Below are 19,262 nucleotides of genomic sequence, written 5' to 3'. Positions count from 1 at the left end.
GCACCAGTCAATCAGTGCAAAGGGGCAGCTTTATTGCAAGGCCAGGGGGCCCCCGAAAGTCAAAAGGAGGCAGCAAGACGGAAGCAGCAGCAAAACAGCAGGACGAAGCCCTGAGCCACTTCTGCCTGTGGAGGAAGGAGGAGGAAGAGGAGCAAAGCTTCACTGGAGGGGCCAGGGGCAGCACAGCGCTGGGAGGTGGCATGCCAGGGGGCAGTGCCCATGGTGAGGCATGCAGGGGTCAAGGCAGGGGTGGGCACATACTCCTGTGGTCCTGGCAGGGCTCCCCTTCGCACTGCGCCAGCTCCAGGGCCCATTTTTGCTTAGGGCTGAGGAGTCCGTACTGCTGGGCTGTCACGGCCGATGCCTGGGGGCTTGTCAGACTGAGCAGCTGGGCTGGGCTGAACACCACCTGCAGGGGAGCAGAGAAAGGCGAGGCAGAACCCACCAGGAGCTGCCAGCGCAAGTGGGATGATGCTCCACCCCTTTCCGCTGGGCCCAGCCCTGGAGGGGCAGCCCCTGCCTGGCCCACATTTAGAGCCCCAGCTGAGAGGCCCGTCCCGGGCTTCCCCCTCCCCGTCCCAGACCCCCAGCACAACAAGGCACTCACTGCAAATTTGGGGGCGGGGATCAAGGCAACCGCCTCTGGGGTCAGAGCCCGAAGCTGCTCTGGGACGAGGGACGAGAGGACGATGTCCGGCAGCCCCGCTGGGAAGGAGAGAAAGAGGCCGGTGGTGCCCACCCAGGGTGTGTTGCCCCGAAAGCAAGACAGAAGCAAGGACTCCCTCCACCACACAGCCACCGACCTGCCAGCGTCCCAATCTCTGTGAAAATCCCTGGGCCCCACATGGCGACAGGCCCAAAGGCAGAGGGGGTGACCAGGAGCCAGGCCAGGGCTTCCAGTTTCTCCTCAGAGCAGCTGAGATGGAGCAACCCCAGGAAGGAGGCCGCTTTGCTGTGGGGAAGGAAGAGGGCTGTAGCTGGGGTGCAGGGAGGCAGGTGGAGGCCTCTGCACCAAAACAGAAACTGGAAACTGGCGTGTGTCCTGCCTGCAACCGTAGAAGGCTGGGAGCAGCAACCCCTCCAAGGTTAGAGGGCTCCCAGGCCCTCTGCCAATCCCTGTGCCTTCCAGCCTCCCTACCTGAATTCCTGGCTGTTGAGCTGCCTGATCTCCGCCACCTGCAGCCCACATAGGAGGTGCCCGAGAGACACCAAGTCCAGCAGTGCCAGGTTTTCCGCGCTCACCTTGTGTTGCTTTGCAAGCAGGCTGCCAACCACGGCCTGCATCTGGGTGTGCAGAGAGACAATGGGGAGGCCCCATCAGGACTGTGCCAGGCATCCAGGCAAAGCCACGTGGTTGTGGCTGGCTGGCAGCTTCTGCCCAGGCTGGCTCAGAAGGCCTGAGATCACAAAAGGGGATGGAAGGTGGCATATTCCCTTTGAAACTCAACCTGGTCACAGGGACACAGTTGTCTCCATGGATCAAATCAGAAGCTGGGATGGCTTTCGTAATTCCGGGACTTTGCCTGGAAAATCGGGACACTTGGGAGGTATGCAGTGGGTAAGCCAGGAAAATGAAGCGCCCCTCACCTGCCTCTCTGTCCAGCCTTCCAGGCCCCCCAGCACTGACAAGGCTCCCCAGTCAGGAATCTCCAGCTCCTGTAGCTCCTCTTCGCTCAGTTGGAGGGCGAGGAAACCCAACTGCAGCATCTCCACTGCGCCCATTGCCCAGGTCGGGCCCAGAACCTGCAAGCACAGGGGGACCCTCCTAAGCCACCGTCCCTTCTTTCACACAGTGGAGACACCCTCCCCCCAAAGGAAAACCTGCTCATGGATGTCCCACTCCTGAACAAGAGGGCTTCAAGGTCCAACTGCATGAAAGGCCTCCCTGTAGGCTGGACAGGCTGCCCCCCTGGGCAATCCCCCACCCACCCCTTTGGGGTAGAGGGAGGCCCAAAATGTCTGTGGGCTATTTATGGCAGGAACCGTCTTCAGCCAAGGCCCTGGGTGGCTTTCAAGGCCTGGCCTACACACTGGAAGGGACCTACTAAAGTTAATTGACAAGACTCACTTAGGTTCAGTCATTTCAATGGGCCTACTCTGACGTACCCGCCAACATTTCTCCAATGAAAATAGGGACGTCTTTAGGAAAAACAGGACATTCTGGGGTCAAATCATAAACAGGGACAGCTTCTGTGCATCTGGGATGGTCCCTTGAAAATAGGGACACTTGGAGGGTCTGCTCTGAGTAAGAGTTGGCTAATACCCCGCCCCCCGGTGCCATGGGACCCTCTGGAGTCAGAATACAGTCTGGTGGAGAACTCACCTCTTTGGCTTTGCTGAGAGCAGCCTGGCGCTGATACGGACGGAGGGCGAGGTCCTGACTGATGAGGCTCAGGCAGTCATGGAACTGGTCCAGCTCCATCGCGCTGATCTGGGTGGCGCTCCAGGCCGAGGGGAAAGAGGCCCGGATGTCGGAGCAGCTGGGCACAGGTTCTGCACAGGGAGTCCAGCAGGGGTGGGCAACGAGCTAGCCCAAAGGGACAGGGAGGGTCCCTAACCCCTCCCCTTGACCTGAGTGTGCTTCAGGGGCACCTCCTCAGACAGAAGCTCACCTTCCTGGGAGCCCTCCAGGCTCCTCCTCACCAGGGCCTCTTTCTGGGCCTGCAGCCCCCCGGCTGGCCCTTGAGGGTCACACAGCAGGCCCTGCTCACTCTCCTCCCACAGCTTCTGGCTCTGCAGCAGCTGCTCCACAAGGTCCTTGCTCAGCACCGCCTGGAGCAGAACAGGATGGGAGAGGCAGATCATAGAATTATGGAACTGTAGAATTGGAAGGAACCTCAGCGATCATCTAGCCCAACTCCCTGCAATGCAGGAATCACAGCTAAGCAAGCCAGAGAGGCAGGGACACACTGACACAGCAGAGCCCATCTGTGGGGCTCCTCTCCCCACTTCACCCCCTCAGCCCACCCCCCCTCCCCAAGCAATCAGATGATGAGACAATAGGAAGTGCTTTCATGCAATGTCTGACAAATATATGTGTGTGTGTGTGTGTGTGTGTGTGTGTGTGTGCGCGCGCGCGCACACACATTTTACATATGCAATGTGTGATAATTCTTATAAAGAACTACTTGCCAAGCAGTGCATGAGCAAAGGTCCAGAGTGGGGATCAGAGCAGATCTACTGTAAACTAATGAAACTTAACTAATCCCAGAGGGGCCCCAGAAGTGATTTTAGTTCACATGGCTTAACAATTTTGGGTGTAGTAGACTCAATTTGCACAACTAAAATGGATTGTTATTTTTGTTGGATATAATTCAACGATCCCAAAATTTGAGAGTCAACAACACAGATGTTGTAAAGGTGAACTGTTGCAGTAACTTGAAAATGATAAGGCATAGGGAAATTTTATTTACACCAATGACTTCAATGTGTGAGATGATTGAGGGCAGTAATTTTAATCAAAAACTGAGACGTAGTAGTTATTATTATTAATTTTAAGTGATCTGTCATGGAACAATCCCACTGAAGAAGGTAACAGAGGTTACCCAGACCTCATTCCAGGTTGTGAAGGGGCCCTCATAACATTCCAAGCTTCAGCCCCCCCCCCAAATGTAGGTCCACCACTGGTGAGGGTGCCACTGGAGGTCAGCCCTGGCGGCTAGGTGGAGCCTCCATGTCCAGAGGCAGTCTGCGGCTGATTGCTAGATGGGGATGAGGGTGGGGAGAACACACACACCACAGACACACTTTGCAATCAGAGCTATTTGGCAGTGAGGCAGAATGCTGAAGGACACTCCAGCACAGGAGATAGACCCTCACCCTGCCTCACCTGGGGGATTCGCTGGGTGCTCTCCGGAGGGAGCCTGAACACCAAATGCCCCAGCTGCTCCAGCTCCACCTGGCTCCAGTGCTCTGGGTCCCTGTAGTGGTGAAACAGTGAGGTGGTCATGTAGGGAAGCCAAGGCCTTGAGCTCAGCCAGGGTCCAAAAAGGCACCTTCCTCACCCCAAAGCACCATCTGCCATCAGCAGCTGCCCAAGCACTTCCGCAACACCATTATCGAGGCAGGTCTCCCGTAGCTCATCCAGGTGTTGGAGCAGATTTGCAGGATTGGCATGGACCAGGTTGTCGGGCTCCAGGAAGCCCACCAAAGGGCCAAGCAAGCTCAATATCTCCACTGAGATGTCTGCCTCCCCTTGGGACCTTTGCTGAAATACAGAGGGGAGGGAGGTGGGTGGATGGCTGGCTCCCACTGGTCCCAGCCAGGAGTGGTGGTGCTGCAAGGAGTTTGGCCTGGGAAGGGTAACTTTGCTGCTGTCCCATCCCTGAGCCCAAGGACAGGTGCCTGAAGACGCAGCACTCCATCAGAGCTCACTGTTGCATTTTGACATAGGGAGAGAGGGAGGGAGGGGAGAGTGCCCCAAGGAATTTCCTTCCCTGTGGTCCTCCTGCACCTGGAAAGGATGGAATGTGTCCCAGGTGAGCCTCCGGTTATTGGCTCATTTTGGACCTCACACTATAACTATTGTCCCCATTTCACAGATCCCAAGCAAACCAATAAACCCACAGCAGAGTTGTTGTTGTTGTTGGTGGTGGTGGTGGGGAGGTGGAGAGGTGCACTGGGTTCCAGCTGTGCCACTCTGGCTCTCAAAACTGATCGCTGCTCCTCTCCCCCTTACCAGTAGTGCCTGCAAACTGTGCCGGGCGAGGGCGGCCCGTCGAGGAGGTGGCAAGACCAGCAGGTTGTGTGGGTGGCTCCTTACATAGTCCAAGATCAGCAGGAAGGACTTGCCAGGAAGCTTGTCCAGCAGGTGAGTCCTGGCCAAGAAGGAACACCTCACTTCAGCAGCAAGAAGCAGGCCAGGCAAGGCAGGGGAGGCAGGGAGGAGCGCTGGATCTGGCCCAGTAGCACAGAATCAAGGGGGTGAAAGGAACATGCCCCCCCACCTCAGTCAATGCAGGAAACCCATGAGGCAGCCTGCTGCACTGATGAAAAGCCTGAAGACTCAGGAAGGTCTTCCTATAGGTTCCTCTAGCAGCAGGTTCTCAACCTGTGGGTCCCCAGATGTTGTTGGACTACAACTCCCATCATCCCTGAGCTCTGGCCTTGCTAGCTAGGGATTATGGGAGTTGTAGTTCAACAACATCTGGGGCCCACAGATTGAGAAAGGCTGCAAGCCTTTTCCATGGCAGATATTTGAATATGGCTCTCTCTCCTCTCACCAAAACATACCCAGCACCTTTGATGTCTTTCTTAGCCACTAGGGGGAGCTTCCATGCAGCCAAGAGGTCTGGTGCCCATCAAATCCTTGGTCACAAGGAGGCAGCACAAGAGGTTTGCCGCCACCTACCCAACCGGGTGTGTTGAGTGGGAGGGAGGACAGGCACTCAGGGTGGGGAAGTAGGTCACCTACGGCAAGTCCATGAGGAACTGGGGTCCCAGCCCCAGCAACTCCGTAGTAGAGAGGCTGGGTCTCCTCTGGATGTCCTCCCAGATGCATCCTTTCTGGAAGCAAAGGCACAGCTTGACATTAATTGAAGAGGGGGGCATTATGTGCCCAGGCCCATTGCTCTGTACCTGCTGAGCCCATTCCCTGCTACTATCCAGGGTAGGCCTCTCCCCAATGCCTTCTTACCAGGCTCCAGGGCAGGTGGAGGTCTTGGCTGTAGAGAGCTTCCAGAACAGCCAGAAAATCTGCCCCAGCTTCAAAGGTCTGCAGAGCGGTGCAGGATAGTCCCATGGCCAGGTGTCCCAGTCCCCTGCCATGGGGAGAGAGTTCAGCCATTGCCACCCATGACATCCCGTTAGCAGAGGAGGAGAGAAGGAGGGGAGATGGCTCTCACCAGATCAGGTCCCCCGTCATGTTGGCACTGGCTTCAATGCTCTGCCAAAGGAACTGGGCCTGAGAAAGAGGAACATAAAAAGAAGCTAGGAAGCTGCCTTGTGCCAAGCCAGACTGTGGGTCCATCTAGGTCAGAATTGTCAGCATGGACTGACAGCAGCTCTCCAGGCTTTCAGGCAGGGAACAATTCCCAGCTTCCCCTGGAGATGCCTATGGCTGTCTGCATGCTCTACCCCTGAGCTATGGAGACACCACAGGGAGTAAACGGCACCCTTTGCTTTGGCCTCCCATCGCCCTGCCCAGCACTCTTCTCCCATACCTGCTGTGGGGACCAAGGTGCCTTCCGGTGCCAGCTGCTCCTCCCCAGCAGGGCCTGGGTGTCCACCTGCAGGAGCTTGAGGGGGACAGCAGGCAAGAGGCAGTCCAGGTGTGCACTGAGGACAGGGGACTCTGGGCCATGCCTCTGGGACAGGCACAAGAAGGGGACATGCGGTTAGGGTGGCTGAAGCCATTCGAGGGCACGCACACCCTCGCCCGGATCCCTGTGGGCCTCGCCAAATACCTGCAGAGCTTGAAGCAGACCTGCCTTTTGAGCTCCTGAGAGATGGGGCAGAGTGGGGCCCACACATGCACAGCCTCTGGCCAAGACAGCAGCCACTGCCACCTCCAGAGATTGGGGACCCAGGCCAGCGAGGAGGGAGCAGAGAGGCTCAGCCCCACTCAGCGTCACCTGCAGAGACAGAAGGCAGGGTGGGAGGGAGGCCACAGATCCTATCACTGGCAACCAAGGGGTAGAGTGGTGGTACTGGTGGGGCTTTGGATCCCCCTGCCCAACAGTATCAGCAGACAGGGAGATGCTTTGCTTTCCATTTTGGATTGAACAAGCATGTCTGTAGCTTGCAGGTTTACATAATAGAGGCAAGATTCCCAGGGAGCTCCTCCCGCCCCAGACTAGACTTTATTTCTCAGTAGTTCTTTTCAGCTCTTCTTTCCTGAAGAAGAGTGAGGTGGCAGGTGAGGTGGCAGATTCTCCAAGCCAAGCTGGGGTCTGCTATCTTCAGAGCTGTGGGCCTGCCAACTGCTGACCTGTCCCTGCCGTCTGGACCAGATCAAACAAGGAGGTCTCTGCCCCAGACCTCCACATCCACCTCTGAGCTTCACCTTCTGGGTGATACTCACATTCTCCATCCGCAGGGCCTGCGAGAGCAGCAGCAGAGCCTGAAGGGAAGAAGGATCTCTCAGTGTGGCAGCACCTCCACTTTGGAACTCCCTGCCTATTGATACCTGGCAGGCTCCTTCCTTGTACTATTTTCAGTGTCTGCTAAAAACATTCTTATTTATATAAGCCCACCCAGATGCTTAGAAAGTTGATTGAGTTTTAGGCTGGATCTACATCGACCTTTTAAACATTATTAAATATACGTAATGTTCTGTAACGTTTAATGCAGTTTCCCATGGCTGGTGGCTCGCTGCTCTGCAGTGCCCTCTGGTGTCACACTTTAATAAGACATTTTTAATGTTATAAAGCATGAGGATAGATCCGCCCCTAAATCTGCTTTCAGGTTTTTTTGCTATTGTAACTTTTTGAAAGTTTAATTTTATTGTTGCTAATTTTTCTTATTGATAACCATTGTTTTATATTTAGAAGGTGGCTTTAAAAAACCCCAACAAATAAGGAAGCTGCCTGAGCATAAGGAAGTGGAAGCCCTAGCCCATCCCCATGACAGGGAGTTGGTGGGACTGACCTAGGCAGGCTGCTGCTGCCCCCAGCTCTGGAGAGGAAAGGCTCAAATTTGCCTAACACCAACCCACCCCCACAGCAGATGCAGGGCATACCCTCAGGATGACTCACCTGGGCACGGCTAAGCTGTGCTGCTTGCAGCTCTGGGAGGATAGCCCCTACCTGAGACTCTGACAGGCCCCGCAGGAACTCCACCCCCATGGCTGGCACAAGACCCCGCCAGGATTGCAGCTCGTGGGAGCCCACTGAGGAAGGCAGGAGCTCTGCCAGGGCATGGGCCAGCTGGAAGAAGGAGGAGGAGGAGAAGGAGGAGGAGGAGAGGAAGAAGAAGGAGAAGGCAATGGCAAGTCAGATGAGGTGGTGGCCCAACCAGGGAAAGGAGCCAGCTTTGGTAAAGGAGGCTTCAGTCCTGGAGCAGAGGAGGGTTCTGCAGGTTTGCTTCCAGTTGGGAGAGCATCACCAGAGCTGGATCTCTGTGAACAGTAGCTTGCCCCCAGAAGGAGGCTGAGGGACAGTGGGGAGAAAAGTCCTCAGCAGTGCTGGCCCTAGGCTAGGCTCTGCTGTGCCCAAGAGAGCCTGGTCCTCTTCACCACTCACCTGCCCATGAGGGTCCACCACCCCTCTGGCCACACACTCCAGGAGGTGCTTCTCGATCGGCCCCCACAGATCTTGCAAGGGGGAGATCAGACGCAAGTCCCCGATGCTGAGGAAGCAGGTGAGAGCCCCGAGCCTGTGAGGATGGGGGAGGGGGCACAGGCAGACTTGCTCACTTGGTGCTAGCCACACCCCATGTAAGCCTGCCTGCTGTTTTAGACCACAAACTCTGATGCTTCTGGCCGGTTTTTGCTCCAGATACGCAAAAGGTGATGCTCCTCCCTCTCTGAAGAACTTTTGCTCTTTCAAGAAAGGTCCAGTTCATAGGAATCAAGTTGGGGAGAGTTCCTGTCGCCATTAGCTCCTGCTTTTGGGCTTCCCACTGAGGCATCTGCCTGGCCACTGTGAGAAAAGGATGCCGGACCAGATGGACCCCTTCAGCCTGACCCAGCTGCTGCTACAGGGCCCTTCTGAAGTTCACATGTTCTGTATACCCCATGTGTCCATAGACTTTGAAAGAGAACCATGTGGACAAATAGCCTTCCATCTGGGGTTCCTCAACTCCTGCTGCCATGACGCATCTTTGCCAGGAAATACTTTGGGGACATAACTCCTGTCTGATCTAGCAACAATGATGTCCCCGGGGTCGCCTTTGGCTTGTCTCTTGAACACAGCAAACCTTGCTCTCCCTTGGACCCAAAGCCATGTGGAGTGTTGCCTTGGGAGGAAATCTCTTCCCCTGTGAACTCCTGCCTTGAACAGCTGCACCCAGCAATAAGTGGGATACCCTGGGACACAAAATCACCCAGGTCAGTTTGCTCCCAAGCCTGCCTCCCTACTGCTCACCTGCACATCTGCTCCTCGGTGCTCTCATGGCTCCCGTTGAGCAAACTACGTGCTACATGGCGCCCTTGAGCCAGGCCCAGCTCAGCCTCCTGCCAGCCATTCACCAAGCTCTGGATCTGGAGGGACACACCAACATTTAAGCGTTGTTTGACAGTGGAATGGACTGCATTGCAGGGGTTGGACAACATGACCAACCTTCTAACTCTACAATTCTATTGTTTTATGGAAGCACCATCCCTGGCATAAGCGGGTACTCTGGGGCATGCTCAGCCCTCCAGGGGTTCCAGAGGGTGCACCACCAGCTTCCAGTCCTGTGGGGAGGGGGCTGGAGGCAGGGACTGCACCTTCTCACAAAGGGTTTATCCCCACAGAGGCAGCAGAGAGCTTGCCCAGCTTTCCAGGGGCAACTGAAGGACACCCACCCCAGCTGCTCTCAGCCTCTGCACCCTGGTCTCACCTGCTGCGGTGTTAGCTGAAGGAAGTGGCCAAGCGGCAGGTGAGGAAGGAGAGGCTGGAGGCTGTGAAGGAACTCCAGGGGCCAGGAAGGGACTTCGCCTAGGAGGTGCTCGGCCTGCAGGAGACGCTGCACTAGGGCTCGCTTTTGTGCCAGCGTCATCCGGGCACTTTGGCTGCTAATGATGGCCAAGCTGAGGGTTGGAGAGGAGAAGAAAGAGGCCACGTTAGAAAGAGAAGTTCCCCCACCCCTCACCTGAGAAAACTACAGGCACACAGACAGCATGCTGAGTGAAGGACTACCTGGCCCAATGCCAGGCATGAGGCCAGGGGGATGGGCACAGCCTAAGAAGACCAACATAAGCAATGCTTCAGGTGAAATGAGAGGGCCCAGACCCTCCCTGCAGTAAGAGGGGCTGGTTGTGGCTATTCAGAAGTGACAGAAAGGACATTCTATTCTGACCACCCCTCCACAAGAGGTCCAGAGGGTAGCAACATGAGAACAGGCCTTTCCTGCAGTGGCTCCCCATTTGTGGAATGCTCTCCCCAGGAAGACTCGCCTAGCACCATCATCATTTATCTTTAGGCACCAGGCAAAAACTTTCCTCTATAACCAGGCATTTGGCCTTGAGCTCTCTGTGACCTTTTAGAAGTAGGTGGGATGTTTCTAATGTATTTCTCCTTCCTCTTGGTTTTAATGTATCTCTGTGGGATTTATTGTCTATTTGCTGGGTAGTAAGTCACTTTGGGTTGCCCTGGGCATGATAAAGCGACTGACAAATTTAATAAATAAATGCTCAGGCACCATCTTTCCTGAAGGTTTCCTGCCACTAGACTGAAATTGGGTTTGGGGACTAACCCCACCTTAATTAGGACCTGGAGGTAAACTCAGAGGGGTTCAACTGGGCAGGGAGGACCTGAGGGCTCTGGAGGTGGTTTGGGGAAAGACACCCCAGGAAGGCTTGGGAAAAGCCATGCAGGCGCCTGGGGGGACCACTCACACGCTATCGTTGGCCAGCAGAGCGGGTGGCAAGCGCAGGATGTCCGAGGCAGCCATGAAAGGGACAAAGTGAGAGAGGTGGAGGAAGAGTTGTGGGGATGGCTGAGGGAACTTGCTCAGGAGCTGGGCAGCCAGTGACTCCACTGCCCGCTCGTCCCACGGAGGCACCTGGTGGAGGGAAGCAGAGGGAAAGGGAGTCCCCTTGGAGGGGTTCACAGGGTAGCTGTCCTCCACCTGGGACTCTCCAGGAGCTGAGGTTTGGAGCTGCCAACCAGCACCTACATTAAACAAATACCCCCCTTTCCATATGGAGCCTGGTGGGCATGTCAAGGCTCCACAGGTGCTGCACACCTAATCAAGGCCAGCCCTTCTGCCACAGACCTACCTTCATCTGCAGGTGATCCCAGGAGCGGTGCAGCAGGGCCAGGAACCTCTGGATGGTCTCACCTTCTGCTGACCACAGCAGCCTCTGGACAACCTTATGGGGCATCTGCAGGTATTCCTGGAAAAGTAGGAGGGGGGGAGGAGGCAAGGCAGCAACAGCAGCGCCACTCCCTTCCCTGCCCCGCTGGAGCTGCCACAAGGGAGCCTGAAAGATGGTGCAGGGAGGCGCCTTGGACAGGAAGGAGGGGAAAGGGGGAGAGGTCAGCCTTGGGGTTGGAGGAGGAAGAGGAGGAGGAGAGCTGCAGCTTTGCTCCAGGGGCCAGTATTGGGCCAAGGAAGGAGTCAAGTGGCTTCAGGACCAACAGGACTGGAGACTGGGATGGAGGGAAGGTACCTGCATGAAGAACTCCAGAGCTGAGATGTTCTCCTCCCTCTCCAGCAGATTCCAGAGCAAAGGCTGCAAGGAGGAGAGAGAAGAACTGGATCAGACCAAAAGGGGTTTCTCTAGGCCAGCATCCTGTTCTCACAGTAGCCACCCAGATGCCCCAAGGGGAAACCCACAAGCGGGACCTGAGCACAAGAGCCCTCTCTCCTCCTGCAGTTTCCAGAAACTGGGATTCAGAAGCATCATTGCCTTAGTCCTCGTGGCCAGTAGCCATCGACAGGCCTCTCCTCCCATGAACTGGTCTAATGCTCTTTTAAAGCCATCTAGGTTGGTAGGTGAGAGTGAGACAGATGTGTAAGATGTACCATGGGAAAAAGTGTTAAACCTTGTTTTCCATTGTATGCTGAACAGAGAAGGAGCAGAGTGCTTGATATAGTTTGCAGTGATTGTATGTGGTCCACGAAATGTTCCCTCAATGGGGAAAAATAAGTACATTTTAGTATTTCTTGATGGTTTTTCAGGGGGTTGGGCTAGGTGACCCTTCAGATTTTTTACAATTCTATGATTCTGTCCTGGAAGAGGAAGGGACTGAACCCGTGATCTGACTCACATGAGTTATGAATGGTAATAACTAAACAATATATCCTCTCCTCATGTCTAAATCCATTCATGCAGCCCAGAGGGTAGACCCCCTTCTTGGGCTTCCCCAGTGTGTTCCCCTAGGGTGGGGACACATTCCTATCAGGCATTCCCCATGTGGCTATTGGCAGTAGCCTCCCAACCCTCCTCCTGTCCCCAGAGCATCACCCACCCCAAAGCAGTTAAGCAGGTCTTCCTTGGTGGCCTGATCCAGCTCGCCTTCCTGCAGGAACTGGCTCACATCCTCCAGGATGCTCAGGGAGAAGTTGGCTTGGAGAGAAGTCCCAAAGGAGCTGTTGGCCAGGAGGCTGGAGAGCAGGAGAGCCTGGCCCAGCTGCTGCCTGGCTCCCTCTTGCCCCACTTCGCCAAGGGCAGGAGAAGCCAGCAGGAAGTCCAGCAGCCGCAACAGGTAGCCGGCACTGGGAACCCACTGGGAAGAAGAGTGGGGAGGCTCTTTGCACCGGGCCAACTGGGATACCAGTGCTGTCAGGAAGGCCGGCGTATCCTGGCAGAGCTGCGGGGGCAGTGGCAGCACCCCTGGGAGCCACAGGAGGGAGCAGCTCCTATCCTGCTCAACAGCCAAGCAGTGAACCCGCACCCAGGGGTGGGCCAGCTGCAGGGCTTCCAGTAGAGACTTGTTGCTGCACACAAGCTCCTGGAAGCTCTGCAGGTGGGCATCCCCACACTGAGCTAGGAAGCTGGTGTTATGCAGCGCTTGGGGGCTCCAGGCCCTGGCGCCACACCCTGCTGCTTCCGTGCTCTGGCGCAGAGAGGCATTCAGCCCAGCCCCTTGGGCCAGCGGGCTGTGGCAGAGGGTGCCCAGCCACTGCCTGGTGGCATCAGAGACTTCCCGCAGGCTGCTGCTGCAGAGGTTTTGGGTCCAGAGGGTCTGGTTCTCCAGGGAGAGGCAGGTCCAGAAGTCTTCCTGGCCCAGCAGAGGCCTGCTCAGAGCCTCTGAGCAACGGTTGGGCCGGAAGGGCATGGAGAGGTTGGCACAGAGCTCCTCCACCAGCTCCTGGTGGGGCCCAAGGTGCAAGAGGACAGAGACATTGCCACACACTGTGCTGTTGAACTGCTGGGGGAAGTACTCCTTGCAGGCTCGTATCCAGACCGGGTCACCCTCAATGGAGGAGAAGTACCAGGTGGTGCTGGAACACAAGGCCTCCAGGTCCAGCGGGGGCCGGTGGGGCTCTTTGGAGCCGTTGAAGAGGGTGCAATACAAGTAGATGGTGAAGTTGGAGATTCCTGGCAAACCGGGGATGCTCTCGTTGCAGGCGGCCTCCAGGACCTCTGCCTGGGAGGGGGGCTCAGCAAATGCTCTCCGGGGGGCTGGAGGGAGGGTCTCGCTCACCCTGTGCCCTCCCCCGGCAGGCAGCAAGCAACTGGGCACCGCGGGAGGCCATGGGAAGGAGGCCCTGGAGGCCAATTCCACACGCAGGGTGTCCCAGCTGATGTTGTGTCTGATTCCCCTGCGAACAGCAGAGAAGAAGAGGGTCCACCACTTACCAGGCACAAGGTGACTCAGTGCCATACCAGAGGTCACTCAGCGGGGACCAGCAGGGCAAGCCAGCAGCCACCACCACCACCATCATCATCATCATAATTTATTATTTACTCCCCGCCCATCTGGCTGAGTTTCCCGAGCCACTCTGGGCGGCTCCTAATCAAGTGTTAAAAACAATACAGCATTAAATCTTTAAAAACTTCCCTAAAAATGCCCCCAGGGTCCTGCCACAAATGGCCCTCTGCCCAGGTCACTGCCCTGGCAGCACTACCACCCCTTCTGGATATAACTCCATGCCATGTCATACCCCATGGCCTTGCCACCCTTTGCCTAAGGAACGATGAAACTCAGCCCAAGAGTAACAACAAGAACAGCATCACCACCACCCAGTCCAGGGAAAGGAGGCTGGTCACCCCCTTCCAGGACATTTAAGAAGGGCCTGTTGCATCAAGAGAAAGATCCAACATCCTGCTCTCACAATGGCCAACCAGATGCCTGTGGGAAACCAGTAAGCAGGATTCGAACACAAAAGCAACACTCTCCCCCTCCTGCGGCTTCCAGCAGCTGGTATTCAGAAGCTGTCCCCACAACCACTTACCACAGCAGCAGCTGCTGCAGGCTTCCTAGGGACAGAGAAGAGGAGTAGTTAGGGTTGTGGCCCCCTAGGAGGCCTTGCCCATCTCTCCCTCCCTTTGTGCCCTCCCTACCATGGCTTGCAGCCCCACTCATTCACCCGCCCACCTACCTACGGAGCACTTCCCATCTGGGTCAGGCTGGGGGACCCCCACTGCCTCTGAAGCCTCAGCTGCCAGCAGGCCCGTCACATGCAAGACCCTCCTTCGGAAGCTGGTGACGAGGGTGGGGCCTGCCCTTTGCCACAGTGTCTGCCTCAGCTCCTCCAGCGTCTCCCACAAGATGTTGCCCTCGGAGCCTCCTGCCGATTCCTGCACTTTCCCACCCGTGCCTGGCTGCTCTGTCCGGTAGAGGGTCTTTGGGAGGCTGGGGGCACTGCGGTTGGCAGGGGGCAGCTCTCGGGGGGTCGCGGGCACCAGGCCAAAGGGCTTCAGCTGGCCATCGGTGGGGGCGAAGCCTCCTGGGTGAATGTGCAGGATGGCTGTCCAGCCAGTGCCCTCAAAGAGCCTGAGTATTTGCCCCAGCCAACTGGCATTCGCTTGGCACCCACTCTGCCCTGTTGGGGGGCAAAGGGACCCCTGTGGGCCAAGCAACCCAGAGAGGACGGCCTGGCCCAGGGCTTCCATCAGGCTGCTGAGAACCTCCCAGCCCTGCTGCCCATGGAGGTGCTGAGGGGGGTCCTGGGCCCAACTGAGGAGCAGGCTCAGCAAGTCCTGGGCAAAGCTCAGCCACCCATCCCGATGCCAGCTGCCTCGCTGCCAGGAAAAGAGGATGTCCTGGAGGAGCCGGCGTCCAGAGGCTGCTGGTGAGAGCGGCTTCTCGGCATTGGGTGGTGGCAGCAGCAGTGGCAGCAGGAGGCTCTCCCAGGACTCCGGGGCTTCCTGCTCCTCCTCGCCCTGGAGGTACAGAGAGATGTTGCGGAGGAAGCTGGACAGGCGGGATTCAGGGCTCCGGGCCTGGGGAGAGGGAGGCTGCCTGCCCCACAGGGACTCCAGGCTGAGGAGAAGGGGGTGCATGTGCTGCTGATGTGCCGAGCCTGGGCTGGGCCCGGGAGAAATAGAGCCCCCTTGGCGCTGCTCTCCGGGAGGTGTCAATAGCCCTGCCAAACCCTGTCGCAGGTTTCTGCTTGGCTCCCCCGCTGCCCCTGCTGGGAGAAAGGGGACAGGGGTCACTGGCCACAGCCAAATGCAGGAGGCCACTTGCATGCCCACACACAGACCCTCGACTCCCCTCCCTGCTACGCCCCTGTACCTGGCAGAGGATGCGTCAGCAAGAAGAGCCCCCAGAGGCCCCAGAAGAAAGGGGCCATGTTGGCACCCGTCCCATGCGCACAGCGGCTGGGCCCAGGGAAAAGGCGGCTGCTCCGAGAGGCTTGAAATAGGAGATGACACTGGAGATGTGGAGCTGGTCCTGCAGAGCCGATCCCTTTCTGCTGTCCAGAGCATTAGTTACATCCAGGAAGGAAAGGAGCCCAGCCTGACATGCAGGAGAGGAGGGTCCGGCCACGGGGGCAACAAAACCCCCACAGGCTGGCAAGGAGCTAGGGCTCCCTACCCTTAGCCCCTAGAGGGAAGTCGCCCATGCTGGGGGATGGAGCCCTGCCATCTGACCTGTACCCACAAAGGTGCCCAGTGCCCCTTTGTGCACTGAGAGACAAGGAGACTCTGCAATCCCATCACCTGGCTGGGAATGAGACCCGTCTGCCAACCTGATCAGCTGCTCCATGTGGAATTGGGGAGAGCGGATGCTCCATCTTACCCTTTGCATAAGAGGGCAGAATGCTGTCTCTCTGCTCTGGCATACAAGCTGCCCCAGCCCCTGGATCTGCTTTCTGCTTCCTCAGATACCTCTTTCTTCTTCTTAGGCAGCAACTCTGCCCCCCTTCCATGCTATGACAAACTATGGAGTCCTTCAAGATGAGGAGGCCTAGAGGCCACTGGGGCGCTCTCTTTGATAAACCCAGAAAGTAACAGTGGGAATCGAGATGGTTCAAGGGTGCCAGGCTGTGAGATCAGAGCTATAGGATGCTTCATGCCCACAAGTGTGAGCCCAGGCTTCTGCTGTCTCTAGAGGTCTATGGGAGGTGACCCAAACCTTCTGGTGCAAGAGAAGCCCCACAGGAAGGAGCTCCATGAAACCAATGTGCCTATTTAGCTTGCCAGGTGCAGCTACCCTGCCCTCTCCCTCCCTCCCTGGTAACCTGAGGCTGGCCCCACCATCCTGACACATCAAGGGGAACAATGGGGGCTTGATCCATTATTGATGCCTTGGGTATGCAAGCAGTATGGGGCCTGTCACTCGAGGAGGAGGAGGAGGAGGAAAGTTGCCTGTGATCTAGAGAAAGAGGAAGAAGCTGGAACTTCTTTTCCTGAGCTCCAAGGCCCTGTGCTGATTCAGAGTCAGCCAAAGGCCAGTCATCCCAGAGACCAGTGCTAGTTCCAGCCCCTTGGGAATCCCCTTTAGAAGGCAGCTCAGCTCTGCAGAAAGCCCCTCGTCCCATGTGGGTGTCAACTCCCAGACCCCTTGAGCATGGGCATAACCAAGGGGGGGCAGGGGTAAGATGCCCCCCTAAATCAAGTAAATCAATAAAAATACTTAACTAATGGAGGTTCTGCTCCCCCCCCCATGAAGCCTGCCCCCCCAAACATAAATCCTGGTTATGTCCATGCCCCTAAGAAGGACTCACCCTTTCTATTCTGCCTAGATTTAGGGGAAGCTGCTCCAAATGCCAGGAGTCCAAATCAGCAATGCCCTCAAGCACCTTGGGTAAAGTGTGCCACTTTCTGTAAAAAAAATACCCCATCTCCATTATGTATGTTATAAACATTGTATACTGCTTAGCAGGACAAATCTAAGCAGCTTACATTTGAAAACCATAAAAATGCAAACTACAGCATCCAAAGAGAGTCCTTAAAAACCCAGGAAAAAAATATGCACCCTACAAAACCAATCAGTGTGCAAAGCAAAGAAATTGAAGAGTTGGAATCTGGGAAAACTTGAGTAAACATACATGTTTTTAAGAAGCATTTAAGGGTCATGGCTGTCTCCAATTCTCCACCTCACGAGTTGTGCGCACAGTGGGGGTTATCAGAAGAAAGCCTGTTTCCATGGTGTCAGCAATATGCCCCTCACAGAGCAACCAGCAGGTCTCTTCAGAAGATCTTAAAAACTGACTCAGGTGATACAACTACTCAGGTGATACAACTGACTCAGGTGATACATGCCCTGCCCTCTGAGTAGTGGGCTGGAGAGGGGGGAGTTATTTAACACAGTTGGTGCCCTGTGATTGGGTGCAGAGTTTGTCTATTGTGATGGCCTGGGCATGGAGTGGGGAAGAGGTGGGTCCAGTACTTAGTTGTGTTTGCTTTCTGTTGTGTTCAGTCAGTGGTTGGGGGGGGGGCAAATTCAGAAGTGCAGGGTCCCTTCATGATCATGACAGTCATGCCCCTTCCAAGATTAGAAAATAATCCTACGATTATGCAGTAATGAGGAATGCATTGCAACAACCAGTGCAGATTTCCATGTGCTGCTTCCCAGATAAATCTACTATTTTCTGTGCACGTACATGGGCAAATGCCTTGAAGTACTTCAGTACATTCCTTTGGTGTGTTTTAAGTTGTGCTTCCTGTGAAGATCCCTTGCGCATAACAGAACTTGCAGCCTGTTCTCTTGAAATGGAAGCCTGGCTTGTCTTTTCAGTGTTCCTCTGCCCTTGACTTTGGAGCACACAGTAGCTGAAAAGCTCCCCTTTGGAGCTGAAGGGGCAGCTCTAGGAGGCTGAAGATGGCAGCTACTCTGCTGCAGAAATAGGAAAGGATCTCTGACTCCAACTCTAGACCAATACACCACTCTGCTCAACGGATGCCTTTTAACATAAGCCACCCACTCTGATGTGGGAAACCTGAATGGAGATTTAAGTGGCATAAGATTTTGTATCAGCAGAGTTGCACTGCAGCGTTGTAGTGGCATAGCTTGTTTGGGACAAAGCACCTGAGACCCTCCAGTTTAACTCCCAACAGCTCAAGCTAGCATGTCCAACAATCAGGGGTGATGGGAGCTGGAGTCTAGCAACATCTGCAGGGCCACAAGTTTCCTGTCTCTGTATGAAGTGATGGAGATGTAAGGTATCTTAAGTTACACTAACACAGAGGTGCCTTTGCTGTAGCTCACAAACTGTCAGAATTCGAGTACAGTCATACCTTGGGTTACAGGCGCTACAGGTTGCATTTTTTCGGGTTACGGACCTGCCGAAACCCGGAAGTACCGGAACGGGTTACTTTCGGGTTTCAGGGGTCACACATGCACAGAAGCGCTAAATTGTGCTTTGCGCATGAACGTCGAATCGCAACCCGCACGTGCGCAGACGTGCCACTTCAGGTTGCGAACGTGCATCCCGCACAGATCACGTTCGCAACCCGAACGTCCACTGTATAGGATTGTGTCTAAAATCTAAAAACTAATAGATGCAACAGAGTAAATTCCAGTGTACAAAATGATAACATGTTGGAAAAGGAGAAGTTTTCACCATCACCACTAAGGCTCCCACAAAGCAGGCCTGGCAGACCTCTCTTCTGGGAAGAAGTGCCAGAGGATGCATTAAGGACTCCCTTCACTAAATGGAGTCCACACCCAAACAGGACAGAGAGCCAAACAGCCCTCATCTACTTCTGAGGGTTCCAAAGTCACGTGGCCACACCGCCACCGCCTTGGACTGAAGCTTCCAATGGCCCTGCAGCCCACCCAATCAGATTTTCCATGACTCGTGTTGCAGTCCATTGCACACTCTGGAGGAGGCTCTTTGGCCCTGCCAGCAGTCAAGGCTGGGCTAAAGGTCAAATTGACTCAGCTCAAGGCAACTCTCACCAACCCCCAAGGAAGCACATGGAAGATTCAAGACAAATAAAAGGAAGTCCTTCTTCACACAGCTGTGGAACTCACTCCAATAGGAGTGGCAGTGATGGATACCAACTCGGATGGCTTTCAAGGAACATTAGATAAACTCACGGTGGTCGATGGCTATTATTGATCGCTACACTCTGCCTCCATGGCTAAAGGCAGAAACTGCTGAAAACTGCAGGAGGGGAGATTTGCTAGAATGCTAGGATCCTGCTTGAGGTGTTCCCATTGGGAGAATCTAGTCAGCCACTGTGAGAACAGAATGCTGAACTAGATGGTCCACGGGCCTGATCCAGCAGGCTCTCCTTATGCTCTTAGATGGCCAGGAGGGGAAGGGGCTGTTCT

General features: G+C 55.5%; 1 protein-coding gene across 1 annotated transcript; it reads right to left on the bottom strand.

The window, feature by feature from the left end:
* Nucleotides 1-7: 7 nt before the first annotated feature.
* On the bottom strand, nucleotides 8-15,157 carry STRC (stereocilin). The gene is made up of 23 exons (XM_077918930.1): nucleotides 14,134-15,157; nucleotides 13,987-14,011; nucleotides 12,057-13,353; nucleotides 11,220-11,317; nucleotides 10,862-11,126; nucleotides 10,478-10,644; nucleotides 9,481-9,670; nucleotides 9,024-9,139; nucleotides 8,145-8,313; nucleotides 7,512-7,865; nucleotides 7,004-7,060; nucleotides 6,405-6,572; nucleotides 6,162-6,317; nucleotides 5,844-5,902; nucleotides 4,679-4,817; nucleotides 4,005-4,207; nucleotides 3,830-3,920; nucleotides 2,644-2,772; nucleotides 2,324-2,527; nucleotides 1,588-1,743; nucleotides 1,139-1,284; nucleotides 804-952; nucleotides 8-705 (listed from the first exon to the last, which is right to left on the bottom strand). Exons 1-23 carry the CDS (start codon nucleotides 15,035-15,037, stop codon nucleotides 239-241), a joined length of 5,709 nt encoding a protein of 1,902 aa, XP_077775056.1. The 5' UTR covers nucleotides 15,038-15,157; the 3' UTR covers nucleotides 8-238.
* Between the last annotated feature and the right edge of the window lie 4,105 nt (nucleotides 15,158-19,262).

This window comes from Podarcis muralis, chromosome 14 (assembly GCF_964188315.1).
Source record: "Podarcis muralis chromosome 14, rPodMur119.hap1.1, whole genome shotgun sequence".
Lineage (NCBI taxonomy): Eukaryota > Metazoa > Chordata > Lepidosauria > Squamata > Lacertidae > Podarcis > Podarcis muralis.
The sequence above is the reverse complement of the archived record's forward strand: the minus strand, read 5'-3'. Positions and strand labels throughout refer to the sequence as shown.